This window comes from Dermacentor andersoni, chromosome 6 (assembly GCF_023375885.2).
Source record: "Dermacentor andersoni chromosome 6, qqDerAnde1_hic_scaffold, whole genome shotgun sequence".
In the NCBI taxonomy this organism is placed as follows: domain Eukaryota; kingdom Metazoa; phylum Arthropoda; class Arachnida; order Ixodida; family Ixodidae; genus Dermacentor; species Dermacentor andersoni.
The window spans coordinates 168098320-168115011 of NC_092819.1; the positions used below are offsets into that span (position 1 = coordinate 168098320).

General features: G+C 47.2%; 1 protein-coding gene across 9 annotated transcripts in view; it reads right to left on the reverse strand.

Moving 5' to 3' along the window:
- Tmem43 (Transmembrane protein 43) overlaps positions 1-16692 on the reverse strand; it is a 138989-nt gene that overhangs the window by 99852 nt on the left and 22445 nt on the right. For 8 of the 9 annotated variants that reach the window (XR_008610739.2, XR_008610737.2, XR_008610738.2 and 5 more), the window contains exons 2-3: positions 12018-12083; positions 1414-1533 (exon numbers count right to left, since the gene is read on the reverse strand). Coding sequence is in view for 6 of the 9 variants with exons in the window: in XM_055066801.2 (XP_054922776.1) it covers positions 1414-1530 (117 nt within the window). In the remaining 3 variants the exon portion in view is untranslated. Of the gene's footprint in view, positions 1-1413; positions 1534-12017; positions 12084-14365; positions 14516-16692 lie in introns of those variants that run through there. The other variant, XM_055066798.2, reaches the window with a different exon arrangement.

A 16692-nucleotide genomic window follows, 5' to 3' on the forward strand; every position in this document is an offset into this window, starting at 1 on the left:
TGCAAAATTTTTATGTTAGTGCAGCGGAATCGTGAGCGGCATGCTTGTTTCTCAAGCGTGGCAGAAAGTAACAGCCATGCCTCTTTTCACTACGACATACGCGCATTAGTTCGCAAAACGGTCCGTCAAAAATCACAACGTCACCGGAGTGTGAAAATTTAAACTGATTCTGAAAGCTCAGTGTCTGTACTATCTACTGGATGACCTTAAGTGGATATGAAATGGCTCCAACATAAACAAATCGGCTATCTAAAGTATCGATCACTGGTGATCGATTTGAATAGGCGTGGTAACGAAAGAGTTAAGCTATCACGATCATCAGTCATATTGTTCGGAATGCGCAGCTCGCTGCTGCGCAAATGCACGTGAGAGAGGTTCGTCAGCACTTCAAATCTACAACAGCCAACAGGAGCGCACCGTGTGCCCCACGTGACTACTGTGCCGAATCGCCATGCCGCTTTTGCCTTCTTTTCGCTCGCATTTGCTGGTTTATTTTTCTATGGAGAAACACATCATGCAGCTGTTTTGAGCTTTGGTCTCTCCTCTTTATGATGATACCAAGGTGGCGGCGCTGCGTCAACGGATAGTCGAGGGATCTGCGGTGCGACAGTGCCTTCCGAAGCCCAATTTTTGATGACAGCACTCTAGGAAAGCACCGTGTTCTCGACGACTACCATGCATTTTGTTATAGTATTTCACTACAAGGTAAACAAAGGTACGTGGATCGCAAAAAAAGATAAATCAGAAAATTGAAAATTTGGTCAATTTGACCACTTCATTGCCACGTCGCCCCTTGAACGGACAGGCAGGTAGACTAATGGTACAAACCGTGTGTCACAGTAATATTTTACATAGTATCCATATCTTATGCTAATTAAAAACTAATTATGCTAATTAAACTGTTTGCGGGAACCTATTTCATGATGAATGCTGATTAGCATTGAAGCAACGTAGCGACACACTGTATCGTTACCTCTGAAACATGTCATGTACGTAGCATGTTTGAAGCCAGGTTCCTTTCTTGCACTTTCCTCTGGACACACTGTGCCTTCTAGTGGTTGCACCACGAAGTCTGTGCATAGCACATTTATAAATATGTTCAGAGAAGATTGTTCGAATATATATGAAATGGGTTCGAATCCGTCCAGCCCCAGCAAAATTTTAAATGATTTCTTTGTGATTGAAAAGTGCCACATACCAATTGTCACCCACCCAGTGACCCAAGTTGTTTTGAATGGGGTCATTAGCACAGCAGCCTAATGCGCTATCCATTAGGCCATGAACTACTGAGTTACCCAAATTGGCAGGGAAATGGTTAGATGTGGACAGACAAACAGGGTTGGCAAACTGGATGAAGATGCATGCACACACTGCATTGTTACAGCCCACTAGATGTTGCCCAGTCAGCACTACCTCATTCCACAGCAGAAGGCAGACAGCAGCAGCCACGAGGGACATGCCAACAGCGTACGTAAAGAGCACACTGCAGTGCGATGGCTCAAGGTCATCCAGTGTCTCTGCAGAGTCCATGACCTGCACGGAAGGAACATCACGTGTGACTGAGAAAAATAACTGTGGGGGTTTAATGTCCTGAAATTGTGGCCACAGTGGCACGCTCCAGATAAATTCTGGCCACCTGGAATTGATTGGTGAGCAGCACCAAACATGAGCATGTTCTGCTCCTATTGAATGCCACAGCTGGGAATTGCGACCTGGAGCTCAGTAGTGAAATGCCACAGCCACTGTGATGCAGGTAAACAAAAGGAAATAAGACATCAGTTCACTGATGATAGTGCACAACACTTATTTCTGCAGAATCATGTCCTCACAGGCATCACCTCAACAAATTACCTCCTCTTCAGCTAACCACCTTAAAGCAGGTAAATCTACAGAACAAGAGGGGTGGCCATATAAGAAAGTTCCAGCACACTTAGGAAACACCATACCTGTGAAACAACAGCTTTACACAGCTCGACACAGCAGAACCCCTGCAGGACCAGCACTCTACCTAGCAGTTCTATTTTTGTGCCCTTTGTCGCATTGTTTTTACCCCTTCAGGCAGAAATTAATTCTGTCCATTGAAATTTAGTTTCACCACATTTCTTGCATCTTCAGAATCATGAAATGCGCACAGCTTGAGAACCAATAAAAAAATTTCAGTTTTTCAGTAAGTTTTGTTGAGTTTACAAAATGTGGACTCTAGGCCAGCGTTCTCTACAGCAACATGAAACGAGAACATCAAGTTCATCATATTATTCTGTAAAGCACCTGTCCACCTAATTGAAAAAGATGCCTCATGTAAAACATTGTGAAAAACAATGAATGAAGTGAATATGTTAAAGAGAGCGAACACCTAGCTGTCCAACTAGTTTTACTAGAACACTTGTGGGGGTCTTCGGGTCTCACAGGAGTATCGACCACCATGGGTTCGAGCTTAGCGAGCCACAGGGCCGTGTCAGCCATCGCCTCTAGCGCACCGCTATGCGCAAGCTCAGACCGCAAGGGGCTACTGAGTGCTACGCATGCAAGAGAACATGCCCTGATATGGCAGAAACTGTTTATTGTCTGCGACGGCACCCAACACTGCACAAATGCCCATTTGCGCGGGTTTGCGGGAACCAAAGGACTCCTGCGTCAAGGGCAAAAATACACACCAGCACCTATAGCACGTCACTGCGAGAACAAAGGCTCCCACCGAGACAAACCACTAGGAATAGTCCCGGCAGCTATGCTACTTTCTCTCGCGATAACCAATGGGCCAACTCATGAGAGCTCGGGCAATCTCCTTCGGCTTGGGCCTCTGATAAGTGCGGCTTCGCAGGGTACAACTTCGAGTGAGCACTAGGCACTGCTCTTTGGCTTAGCGTCCGGAAAAGATCCATACAAAGTGCGTGCTCCCCACATGGGCAAAGGCACCGTGCATGAGCTCAAGTCCTAGACACAAAGGTGTCAGCAGACGAGAGGAAGCATGTACGTACTGTGGGGATGTGCGACTCTCACACGTCCCCTGATATGTTGTTTTTAGCTCCTGTCTCCTGTAATCTGGCAGCGTCGTGTGGCTTTATGGATGCAGTAGGTATGCTTGCACGGTAGTACGAGAGGTGCCATGAGTGTTGCTCTGCTAACGCCGCCTAACAGTAGGGTTACTTGGGCTCAGAAAGGAGAAGGCTCTTCCTTTTTGTCTCGGGGTCGGCAAGCGGTACGGACGTTCTGCGCGTGCATCGATCCATGCTTCTGTGAGAGAGTCTCGTGAGGCCTACCCAGGAATTGAATAATACGATCGTTTGAACGTGCCACTGTTCATGTGACCGTACACACGAACGACCAGGCGTTGGTGTCCAGCATGGGGTGAACACATTCGCTCACTATGCAGTCGCTGTGAGTCGGACTTCTGCGATTTGTCGCACGGCCATCGGCATGTTTTGTGGTTTCATAAAGTCGACGCATCTGCATCTTTTACTGACGAGCAGGTCCAGCGTAGTTGGGAACTAGATCAGACCACACTTTGGACCCGTACGCGCTGAGAACCCTGCACTCGGCCCACTGTGACAGGAACGTGAGGCCGATGCGAGACTGGAGGAGCGGCACACGCCGACCACAGTGCAAGAAAGCTACGGCACGCCGGAGTGAAGCAACGGGAGCCCAGGCCACCAAGGCTTCGGCGGCTGACCAGGGCACATCGCCCACATGCTGGGCCGAGCGCGTGGCTCAGGAAATGGGCGAGGCCACCAGTGATCCACCTTGGGTCCTGGGCGGCGATCGTGAACACAACTGGTGCTATCAGGTTACTAGTGCCTTTGGCTTGTCGCGTAGGGTGTGTTGCGGACTCGCAGGCGCTGTTCATCAAGCTAACGATAGCCCAAAAGAAATTCGCTGCATTGTTGGATACGGGGCAAGTGCTTCTTTATTTGGTGACGAGGTGCTGCATCCTCTCCGTGAGAACAATATCTGCTTGAGAGATAATGTCGCCAACTTCCGACTTGCTTCTGGCGCAGCACAATCGAGCAGTGCAGCTAGGCTGGTGATTCGTTGGGAGAAACACGTCAGGCAACAATGCCTCGTGCATCTCCCCAGTCTATGAGTGCCTGTTATTTTGGGTCGAGACTTTCTCGTCAAGTCGGGCATTGTGATAGACATCGGCAACGGAGGTTACCGAGAGAACGGAACGGGTGTTATAAAGCCGTTCGCAAAAGCACCTGTGGCATCGGAGACACGCCAGTCTTTGAGCGCGGCACGAGCGGACCACACCCAGCCACAGCCAAGCGAGAGAACAGTAATCGGCGAAGGCGAGTAGAGAGACACAGCGGCAGAACAGTGTGCCACGGTTCTGCAAGTGGTAGCGCACCCACTTTTGTCAGAGGTCAACAACATGCCGGAGAGAGAAAGGGCACGACTGTCGTCGCTGTTGTACAAATACAACGCAATTTCCACAGACCGTCCAGGCCGCACTACGCTAGTGAGGCACAGGATAGACATGGGTGACGCTGCCCCACGAAAATGTAATCCTCAGCTGATTTGCTTGACTAAGCAGAAAGCACTTGACAGCGCCTTAGACTAACTCATCAACACAAGCGCAGTTGATAACGGACCATGCATCCTACTTCACTGCGAAGGTTTTCGTTGAGTGCTGCACTTGGCGTTAAGCCCAAGAAAACAACCTACCATGCTCAGTCGAACCCCACTGAACGAGTCAATCGCAACATTAAGCACATGTTTGTCGTGTTCTCTGAAAGGAATAAGGACTGGGATACCTACCTTCCAGAGATCAAGTTTGCATTGCGATCGACAGCGAACCACTCAAATGCGCATATGTGCCTTCTCTCAACCTGGGGAGAGAGCTGCCGAATCCGATGCATAGGGTTCTCGTAGATCGCTGCGGAATGCCAGTTGCACCGGCAGCATGAGCTGAATACGCGATGCACCTAAGTGCCAAGATGACAGAAGCTTTACACAAAAGATGCCATAATCTTCGCACTGCTAAGGCACAACAGTAGGCGCAGAACGACTGCTCACATTGGAATATCCGCTACGAAGTGGGCAGTCTGGTGCTTCGACGCCAGCACGTTCTCAGCGATTCTAGCTAACAGTTTGCTGCCTTGCTGGGGCCGAAGTGGACCGGGCCGTATCTAGTGCAAGAGAAGGTTCCCTCGCTTGTTTGCTGACTCGAGAACATGAAAGGAAGGCCGATCGGCGGGCTGGTACTTGTATGCGACCTGAAACGCTACGTGCCAAGTGATGAGCAGTAGGATGAAGATCAGACCCTCCCTCAACCACGGTCGGTAAGAGAGAGCAGCCAGAATCGAACGACGAGCCAACAGCTGCGCTACAACTTGCGTAGCAGGCGGAAGTGATCTGACCATCTGACTGCTATATTTGCGTAGCCCGATGACTGCGAGGAACATTCGTAAGTGCGGGCCATACAGCCACGTGATCACACAGCCGCACCGTTCTGGCATCTTGTTAGTTCCTGCTGGGAAGTAAACGTCTAGCGACAGCAGAGCACCGAGTATTGACGATGAGTCGTCGTTCCAGTATTCAAGTAACCACAAAGGCCACGACGGGAATGCAGAGTGAACAATTCAACACGTTTGCATGTGTGCATTGACCAGACTTGCAAGGGCCAGTGCGATGATTATCCTGTGCTGGGAATCGATGATGCGCGTGACCATTCCCTTCGTAACGGGCATTGACGGTGTTCCCAGATCCGGCCAGTCATGCTGTTTATCACAATGTCATTCTGTGCAGTGGACTAACAGAATTTTCAGAACCAGGAAACAAGACACGGCCGTGCGAACTGCCTGCAGTACTTGCGGGCACAACTGACACACCTGCGGCGTGGACGGCGCTACGCTGGCCTTGAAGCAACACGAGCCAGCGCCCAGCAGGCGACCTCCTGGCTTGGGCAGCTGACACATGGGGCGCGGCACGGAGAACCACCTTCGAGCTCGGACTATGATACCGCCTCGGAAGTCCGAGCAGTGCCGCCGACAGGCACCTTCGAGTCGGCATCAAGTATCTGCCAGCTGAGGGCTACAGCACCGCCAGCCCGACGCTCAAGCCGGCGCGTGCAACACTTCCTTGGTCACGAACCTTGGCGGGAACTTTCGCAAATGGGTGTACCTAGGTGCCAGCATCAACGTACGAGGGGGGGGGGCTCCTTAAGGGGAGGAGGATGTGGGGAGCACACCAACACCACCTAGACAACAGAAGGCCCTGAGCGCTCGGTGATCGAGTGACGTCATGGAGAAGAGGCTGGCGGCGTGCTCAGGGATATGGGTTGAATGAAGGGATCGGGCCTTTACGTACCAGGGAGTTATTTCTGAAACAACATGCTTATCGCCAATCAAGTTTATCTCTATAAATTAGTGCAAGATATACACCTCACAAACAAATACAGACACTGATATGGTAGTCGAACATAAGTACGGGTTTAGGCAGCATAGGAGGAGGCTTCCGAAGATTAGGACAAATTACGGGAAACTATCGGTAACATATCAGGCTATACAGATTCTAAATAAACAGAAAGACGTAATAAATTGGACAGACAGCCGTGGTAAACTTAAAAGAATGTACAAAACGTTCCTTGTCAGAACACCATGTGTATTGTAGACTGTTTTACATTACTTTCTACTATATCCATAACATTTCTGATTTTCTTTTTTTTTGTTTTGTAAGCATAATGCACTGGTACATAATCATTCTCTACATATCTGTAACATGATAAAAGGTCTGCTAGCTATCTAACACATGAATCCTGTGTGACCTTTTCTATATGTATATCTATCTGCGTGATCTGTGTGCACATGTATGCATCTCATACTTATCTGATGTATTAGAAGTCACTTTTTTTTTTCATCGGCTGTACATTGAGTGCAACTGTAATGTTAATATAATGTGCACCTTATTGTATATGTTATCGTACGCGTAAATGCTCTATGAACTGTATGGGGGCAGGCGTCCAGTCGGCTATTTCAGCCTTTAGTCTCTCTCTCCGCAGGAAATGCCCTGAAATAAGGTGATTTTTGATTTTATTTGATTTTTGATTTTAAATGTAATCCACATTCCGTGGCAATAAAGGCTTGCCGGACACACAACCGCAATCGCAGCACAAGCGCAGAGACTACATGCACGGTTCACGCTCAGAAAGAAAGTGCGCTCGGAAGCATGTCGCAGCATGCCAGGACTTTTCTAACCCCGAAGCTATCCAAGGAAGGGCAGGGTTCCAGGAACTAATCGAATTGTTATTGACGTCATCGCCCGCTCGGTCTTCCGCGTCTCATTTTCAACACAGGTGCGCCGCTCGTAGCTTCGTAGCACGCTGCACGGAACTTCTATGTGGGCCTCTTTTGCATGATGTAGCTTAAGGGGAGAGGGTACAGCCAGAAGGCCTTAAGTTCCCTAGAGGGTGTTGAGTACACACCCATCTTTCCCTGCGTCGTCGCGGTCGCGTCGAGAGCCGACGTAGACACGGGAGCGGTGCACTAACCCCTCTCCTGGTTCTCCCTTGCTCTCACGATGCGCGCACCCTTGCTCCCCGACTCACGGGAAAATATTTGATGGGCGAAGAGGACATTCCCCTCGCAAAGGTAAAAAGGTAGAAAACAACGCCACAACGGCACCAGGGGAGGCCCGCTCACTGTGACGCCGGACCCCTAACCTGCCGGACTGGATGGAGTACCTGCCGCAACCTGTGAGTGACCTCGTTTGCCTGACTATCCCGAGCAACTAGGCCAGCCTATTATTACTTCTTACGGAGAGGACTTCCCTCTGGCAGTGTTATTTACTGCTTGTAGCAATAAACGTTATAGTTGATGCCACTAGTTGCCTTATTCGTCCGAACCTGATGTAGCCACGATGCCCGCGCTACGGGTTAGGGAGTACCACGGAGCAACTGAGTGGAGCTAGATCAGGAGCTCGCCTTCAGCCCTAGCCGCACGCAGAGTGGAACCCCCACAGTACTTGGCATTGTCCCGGAGGTGAAGACCCATGCTCCTGTTGAGAGGAGCCAAAGCGACTGGATGGATGGAATGGTTAAATGCTATGAGGTCTCCTTTGGAACGAAGTGGTGGGTTGCACCACCAAGCTGTTTATTTATATTGGCTAATGTCCTACCTCTGTTTAAAAAAAAAAAAAAGAGAGAGAGAGAATTCCCATGACCAAACTTTCTGAACCCGTATTGGGAACTTTGTTTTTGTATGCCTCCGTTGTTTGTGTTTGCCTACTTTTCTTCTGCCAATCTTCCAATCGCCTCTTACTAATCTCCCCCCATTGCAAACATGTTTACTTTCCCCCCTGCTTTCGCTGAACCCAATGGCTTCAAGGAGGCCAAAGGTCCCTAAATCGACCGCTGGGCAAATATCTTCACATTTTAATAAAATATGGTCCATCGTTTCCCTACCGCAGTAAGCACATGCTTCTTCTTCCTTTTATATCTCGCCTTATAGGTGCGTGTTCTAAAGCATCCTGATCTCACTTCGAAAAGTAATGAGCTTCCCTTTGAGTTGTCATAAATGGTTTCTTTCCTGATTTCATTTTTCCCTCTTAAGTAGTTACTCATGGCAGGTTTCTTTTCCATTGCCCCCACCCATGAGATTATTTCAGCCTCTCTGACTTTCCGCTGGACGTTTTTTGTTGCCCAGTTGCTCACCATACCGGTCACATACTTGCTGGTAAGCTTCCTAGTTCTTTTCCTCCACTGTCAATCAATGTTTTTCCTGTACAGATACTTCAACACTCTCCCAGCCCACTTACTTTCTTCCATATTCCTCAGTCGTTCATCAGACTCAATTTTACTGCGACCTTCCCTTACTTCGAAACCAGTCCAGCCCATATCACCCTGCACAGCTTCATTTGTAGTCTTCCCGTGAGCGCCCAATGCGAGGCGACCCACTGACTTTTGGTTCCCATCGAGTCCCGATTGTACCCCTGATTTAAAGAAAACAACCGCATTTCCAAAAGTAAGTCCTGGAAGCATTACACCTTTCCACATACCTCGGAGGACTTCGTACCTATTATATCCCCATAGCTCTCTGTGCTTCATTATGGCTGCATTTCTCTTCCCCTTCACTGTTATTGTTTTTTCCTGGGTTTCCATCTCTATTGCCTTCGTTTATCCATATACCAAGGTATTTATATTCTCTTACCCGAGGCATTTCCTGGCCCTGTATTGCCACTGTCTGTTCACTGTTTTCATTGACTACCATAACACCTGATTTTCTAACACTAAATTTCAAACCTAAATTCTTGCCTTCCTATCCACAGATATTATCCAGATGTTGCAAATCACTTTGCTTGTTAGCTAGCAACACAATGTCGTCCGCATAAAATAAACCTGGAAGCTGCTGCTCTACTACTGTACCGGTCTGTTTGTATGAGAGATTAAACCTGATATTTCTTCCCTCTAGTGCCCTTTCCATCCTTACCATGTATATCATAAACAGCAGTGGGGATAATGGGCACCCTTGCCTCAGTCCCTTGTTGATATCAACTTTCTCCTCGCTCCTCATCCCTTGCCATTCAACGAAAACAGTATTTTCTAGGTATGTCTCTCATAAAAGCTTTTACAGTCGTCGCATATGCCTTCCTTCTACAATATCTGACATTATGTTGCAGTTTACATTGTCACATGCTCTAATAATGTCTAAAAAAGCCACATATAGCGGTCTCCTTTCTTCTCTGGATATTTCAATAGACTGAGTAAGGACAAATAAGTTATCATCCAGATGCCTACTGATTCTGAAGCCATTCTCAAGTTCTCCCAAAATGCTATTATTCTCTGCCCAAGCTCACAGCTTTAATTTAATCCCCTGCATTGCTAACCTGTATATTACCAATGTAATGTTCAATGGTCTATATGAGTGAATTCTGTTTTTTCCCCTTACCTTTATAAACTAATTTCATTCTACTTTGTCTCCAACTGTCTGGTATTCGTCTATCTTTTGGGGTTTTTCCACAGCTTCTAACAGAGCTTCCTTGCTTTTTAGTCCTAGTTCATTAATCAGCCTAACAGGAACCTAACAGGAAACAGGAAATTTAATGCCGCGTCCTCTTCCACTTTGTTTCCATCTTCATTTAGGATAAGTTGTTGTATTCTTCCAGACTTCCTGCCATTATAATAAGTTCATGTGGTTCCAAAGCATTCTAGGTGCGGCCTTCTTTTTCTCACGCATTTCTGACAACCAAGGTTCACTTTCACCTTTGCTTGAGCCAGTATTTGAACCATAGATTTTATTTCTCTCAGCATATTTCCCATTTTCTGGCTACTTCACTCTGCAGCAGGCAACTGCGCTTTTTTGCTGCCTGCCTGTGCTCTCGTGATGCTTTCTGTCATTCGGCTATTGTTTCTCCTATTTCCCTGCTCCACCAGCTTATCCCTGCAATGTTAGCAACACCATCGCGAGTGGAACGCCACCCGTCGTGAGTGGAAATGGGGAGAGGCATGGGGATGGCGGAACAGGTGAATGCCCATGTAATGGCGCCAGCGCATTCCTTAATCTTCACACATTTCTCACATATTATTGAAATTTGCAGTGCAAGTCCAATCAGAGGTGGTTCAAGATTTATGAGAGAACTTTTAGATGCGCTTTTGAGCCAGTATCTGGTTTGCACAACTGTACACATTGAGCCTGAAATAGTTAAAGCTGTTGGTTAACAAGACAAACGAATCAGCCCAAATGGACATGCTGTAAGCACCATGCACTTACTTTTAACCGCAGACGACCTGTGCTCAACCACACAGTTTGTACCGCTCCGACCGAAGACGAGTTGGGCTCAAGCGCTTGCGCACTGCCACAGTCAAGGTAGCCTGACAAATTTTGTTTCATTCTTTTTGGCTTCAACAGATGGTGCAGTAAAAAAAGAAAAAAGAAAAAACACACTCAAAGCTTGCATTTTGGCCGAGAGACATTTCGATGCTGGCAACTGGCATGTAAAAAGGGTGTCCCCTTTTTTGCGTGCATGTGCCGCAGGGAGTTTTGCCAGACTTGGACAGTGAAAAAGTTTGCTTTTCCTCTGAGAGTGGCAACAATTATACCGAGCAGCATATCTTCTCTGAGTCGTCGGATTCGGATGACAACAATATCTCAACATGTCGGCAATGGCTACCAATAGATGTAAAGAACCCCCCACCGGTGCCTCAAAAGTTTGTTTTCACGGCCACGCTTGGCATAAAGGTACCTGTGACAGAGGACGGGAACAGTGCACAGTATTTTGGATTGTTTCTAATGAATGAACTAACAGACTGCATTCACCGCGAGACCAACCGCTACACGTACTTGGTGTGAGGAACGTGGAGTAGTAGTCCGCACTATTCCGTGCTTTGAAATGTACCACACCACATCTACAATTTTAGAATCTGACATCCCTCGCTAAAAGTATGAGCTCGGCTTGGCACAGTATATTGTTCTAAATTTACAAAGAGACATTCTTTTTGCAACGAGGACTACAGAAAGTCGGCGGCTCTCCGCTGTGCAGTGCAGTGAAACCAATCCTCTCTCCATATGTAAAAAAATATTTTGCATGTATCTTGCAAACGAAGTGCTTTTAAGGATATGTTTTGGTTGTTTCAAGATACATTGAATTATTTAGGCAAATAAAAAAATATTTGGATGTTCTTGTATTATCTTTGACCAAACAACTTGGTAGAGAAAGAGTCAAGCATTTCCCCCCTCCCCCCCAATGGCAGGCATACCATTAAACTACAAAAGCATAGCAGTTATTATTGGTTTATAGCTTTCAATAGAACTGCTTTTCCTTGTAACTGCGGCTGCACAACAACCAAGGGCTTTAGTAAACAGCTCTATGATTAGCAGCAGAGTATTTTTGTTGCCCTGAATTCTTTCGTTTGTATTATAAGATACTATCCCAGGGAGAGCACATTACTTTACTTGACTGAAAAAAAATGTTTTTTTAAGAAGTCCCATACAGTCTGCAAGCCATTAGAATGCTCAGAAAACAATAAAGAGGCTTGTTTTACAATAGTGCCACAAACTTGAGTCAGTTACAAATAGAAGCTGTACCCTGATGACGCAGGCCCGGGATAATGGTCAGCCTTGCCAGCACAATTTCCCTCCAAATGTGAGCAACTGCAAGGTACACAACAAAAACAGCATCCATAAGAAATGGCTGGCCAGAAAGCGCTACGTCAACAAAGAAATCACAGGAATGAAGAATCACAGATGCATCACTGTCTCTCAACCATGTAACCTTTCTTGAGAAAGAATTAAGATGCATGTATGTAACTTATGAAATTCTCAAAATAATGCATACCTATGACAAAACATGCACTGGCATGTGTTGAAGAAATGTGACCTTCAACATCACATAATGCCCCATTCCTTGTGATCATGAAAAAATGACCATTGTTTTAACTGACACGCAGAATTGACATAAACGGCACAAAAGGACTTGGAGAAGACACACACAGAAATCTACAAGCACTGACTTTCCACTAGAATTTTATTGAAAACACGCATGGCACAAGCAAGAAGCCAGCTGTATCACACATGCAAACATGCGCAGTAAGTACAGTACAATAAAAAACTATGTCGGAAGGTATCAATAATGGCATGCTTAAACAGTTACCTCCTGCTCTCTTCAAAAAAATTCCATCAATTTTTTTTCTTACTTTTTCATGAAAGAAGTTTTTTTTTTTTTCAGACATTGGGGCACAGGTGCAAAATTTACAATTCAAAGCTAAGTGGCTACCAAACCACATCATACATTAGGCCTGTGTTACCATGACTGAATGATATTTCATAGACAGTCTTGTTCAGCACTCTTACTTGTTTGCTTCAGATAATAGCAATTTTGTTTGGTGATCAGTGGTGCACTTTGGACAGATCTGGTTTTTCAGATGAATGCTCATTTTCGAGGATTTGCTTGGGGCGGGAGAGAACGTCATACTGGTTATATTTTTCATCGCGAAAAATGGCAAAAAAATTATTTTTTTTAAAAATCATATTTTCAGTTTCTATAACTCTTTTTCTATCTTATTCCCAAATATTGTTACACTAAAGCTACAGGAAGAACGGAGAAAGAGGAGAATGAAGTGTGCATGTCATTGCAATGGCTCAAAATCGCCGTGGCCCCTTTTCATCAATTCATCTTTAAATAAATGCACCCCATCGTAACTATTTTGGTGGAGATGCGGGGTAAAACAATGGCACTCCCGAAGAACAACGACAAACCGCCCGCAGAAGCGCAATCCGTGGAGCTTTGCCGAAGTCGCCAAAATGCCGGTCTGCCACCAGAGATGGCTTCTGATGGCAACAACCGGCCACCTTCTTCAAGCTACCCGTGACAGCCCTACATCGAACCACGAACCTTCGCTGGAAAAGCCAGGGAAAACGTGGACGGATGGCTCAGCTTTTACCAACGCGCAAGTCGGTTCAGTGGCAGGAAAGCCATCGCCCACCTTAACAATGTTGCCTTCTTCCTCAAGGGAACCGCGTCCTGTGGATTGAAAACCACGAAGAAAGCATGACGACGTGGCAAAAGTTCGTAGACGAAATCAGGAAGTGCTTTGGAGATGGGGCAGCTAAAAAGAAGCATGCAGAGCAAACCCTAATGCAGTGAGCCCAAGTTGCCGGCGAAACCTGCATGACGTACATCAAGGAAGTGCTGAAGTTGTGCAAGGCCCTGGACTCTAAGATGACAGAAGAGGACAAAGTTGGTCATCTTTTAAAAGGGATCGACGAGGACGTGTACCAGTTCCTCATCGGAAACAACAGTCTGGACTCCGTAAGTGATGTCATTTGGCACTGCCGTACATTTGAAGCCTTGAAGGCTCGGCTTATCACACCAAAGTTCGGCTGCCTGGCCAACGTAACTAACGTCGCCAGTGTTGTGGTCCCAGCTCCATCCGACCCTGTGTCAGTTATTCGGCAAGTGGTGCGTGAAGAGCTTGACCGACATGAGGTGACTTCCCTCTCGACTCCGTGGGCTTGAGAGCCCTTTTGTCACTGCGACTTCCGTGAAATGTCCATCAATGTCACCTCCGTAGATGCATACAACTTCGCTCCTCGTTCAAGAGCGCCAAACCCTACTATGAACGCGCATCCCTGTTATCAGTTCCACGACGGTTACTCACCCAGACCACCTGCAGCTTCTCAAGAGTGGGACGGCTGTGCCAGTTATTTTGCTACTGACAATTTCGGTGCGTCCCGTGAACGCTCCATCTGCTTCCAATGCGGCATTCGCGGTCATGTCGCCAGATTTTGTCCTCATCGCTGTCGCATATCACCACCGTCCCATGAGCGACCGCGCACTTTTTATCGGTGTAGCAATCAGCATGGCGACGGGACACGCTGGCCTTCTGACTCCAATAGCAAGACAAACCACCAGGCGAATTACCCTAGCAACTTACCAGCTTTTGTGCGGAGCTTGATGCCGCCGCCCTCATGCCAGCAGTGGTCTCCATCTCCACGACAACTTCTCACGACACCGCCGCTGGGAAACTGGGCGGTGTGATCGATGGAGGTGAGGTCACCAGTCATCATCAACTACACGCCCCTATGCCTCCGCCAGTCACCATGTGTCATAACAAGATTCTTGTTACACAGGGTTACACAGTCGGGTTTTGAAATCCAGGCTGATAAGGGAGACACAGGAGCGAGTGTCTCCCTTATCAGCCTGGATTTCAAAACCCGACTAGGTCATAAAGTGATGTTTCGCTGGGATAACGCTAATGCATTTTGTGCTGTGAGTAGAGAGTTGCTCCGACCTACTGGAGTGTGCACCGCAAACGTTTATTTCTCCAATAACGTCTATCAAGTCGAATTTGCAGTGCTTGCTCAATCCACTCACAAAGTAATTCTTGGCCTCGATTTCCTACAACAGTGCAGTGCAGCGCTCTCGCCGTCATGGAAGATGCTGTCTTACCGGCACGTTCCTTATCCAGAGTTCGAGTTGCTGCTTGCGGTGTCAATGCCGATACATTTGATGCAATTGTTGAGCCTGTGCCTTCCATGGTTGTGAAGAAAAGTGTGCTCGTACCTCGATGCGTCGTTCTCTGTGACCTGCGGAACAGCTACACTCTGGGTGTCAAATTTAGCCTCCCAGTCTGTTGTGCTACCCAGCGGTATGCAACCTGCCTCTTTTAAAGTGGATACCAGTCTCAGCATAGGTGCTTTAGCTGATGACACGTCACATGAATCCCAAGAGCACGGGGCAGAACACGGTGTCCCTGAAGACTCGTCTTCTTTTTTAAAAATGTTCAACAAGCCACTGTCTTCACAGAAGGGTCAAGCCCTGGCCAGCGTCCTTAGCAAGCATGCATCATTATTTTATTTCGCGCAGAACGCTAACAAAGTTCACACACCAGCTACGCAGACTCGCCACAGGATCGACACGGGGTCCGTGCATCCCCTCAGGCAGAAGCCTTACCGAGTGTCCGCGTCAGAGGTCAGGATCATCGCTCAAGAGGTCGACGACATGCTAGACAAGGGCGTCATCCAAGATTCCTCTAGCCCTTGGGCTGCCCCGGTCATCCTCGTGAAAAAGAAGGATGGGTCCGGAGGTTTTGTGTCGACTACCGGAGTCTCAATTCTGTGACGAAAAAGGATGTGTATCCACTTCCCTGGATCGATGACGTTATCAACTTCATTCCGCATCCTCCTTTTCATCTGTAGACCTCCGAACGGGCTACTGGCTACCCATGCATTCAGCTGACAAAGCAAAAACCACTTTTGTGACCCCAGATGGCTTGTTTGAATTCAACGACATGCCATTTGGTTTGTGCAACGCGCCTGAAACAATATCATCACTGTAAACCACATAAAAATGTTCTAAAAAATTTGTTTTATCAGCCAAGGTGACGAAAAATTTTGCAGAAATCAAGAAAGAACAGCATTTTTCAAGCCACAATAACTCCGGAACGGCGCGACACAGTGGCACTATCTTGGTCTCGTTGGAAAGCGCATTTCTCCGTCTTCAAATTTTCCGGACAGGCCGCCATTGGAATATGAACCTGGCAACGTTTAACGCTAGAACGTTATCTAGTGAGGCGAGTCTAGCAGTGCTATTGGAGGAATTAGAGGGCAGTAAATGGCATATAATAGGGCTCAGTGAAGTTAGGAGGCCAAAAGAAGCATATATAGTGCTAAAAAGCGGGCACTTCCTGTGCTACCGGGGCTTAGCGGAGAGACGAGAACTAGGAGTCGGATTTCTGATTAATAAGAATATAGCTGGTAACATACAGGAATTCTATAGCATTAACGAGAGGGTGGCAGGTCTTGTTGTGTAACTTAATAAGAGGTACAAAATGAAGGTTGTACAGCTCTACGCCCCTACATCCAGTTATGATGATCAGGAAGTCGAAAGCTTCTATGAAGACATGGAATCGGCGATGGGTAGAGTGAAAACAAAATACACTACACTGATGGGCGACTTCAATGCCAAGGTAGGCAAGAAGCAGGCTGGAGACAAGGCAGTGGGGGAATATGGCATAGGCACTAGGAATAGCAGGGGAGAGTTATTAGTAGAGTTTGCGGAACAGAATAATATGCGGATAATGAATACCTTCTTCCGCAAGCGGGATAGCCGAAAGTGGACGTAGAGGAGCCTGAACGGTGAGACTAGAAATGAAATAGACCTCATACTCTGCGCTAACCCTGGCATCATAAAAGATGTGGATGTGCTCAGCAAGGTGTGCTGCAGTGACCATAGGGTGGTAAGAACTAGAATTAGCCTAAA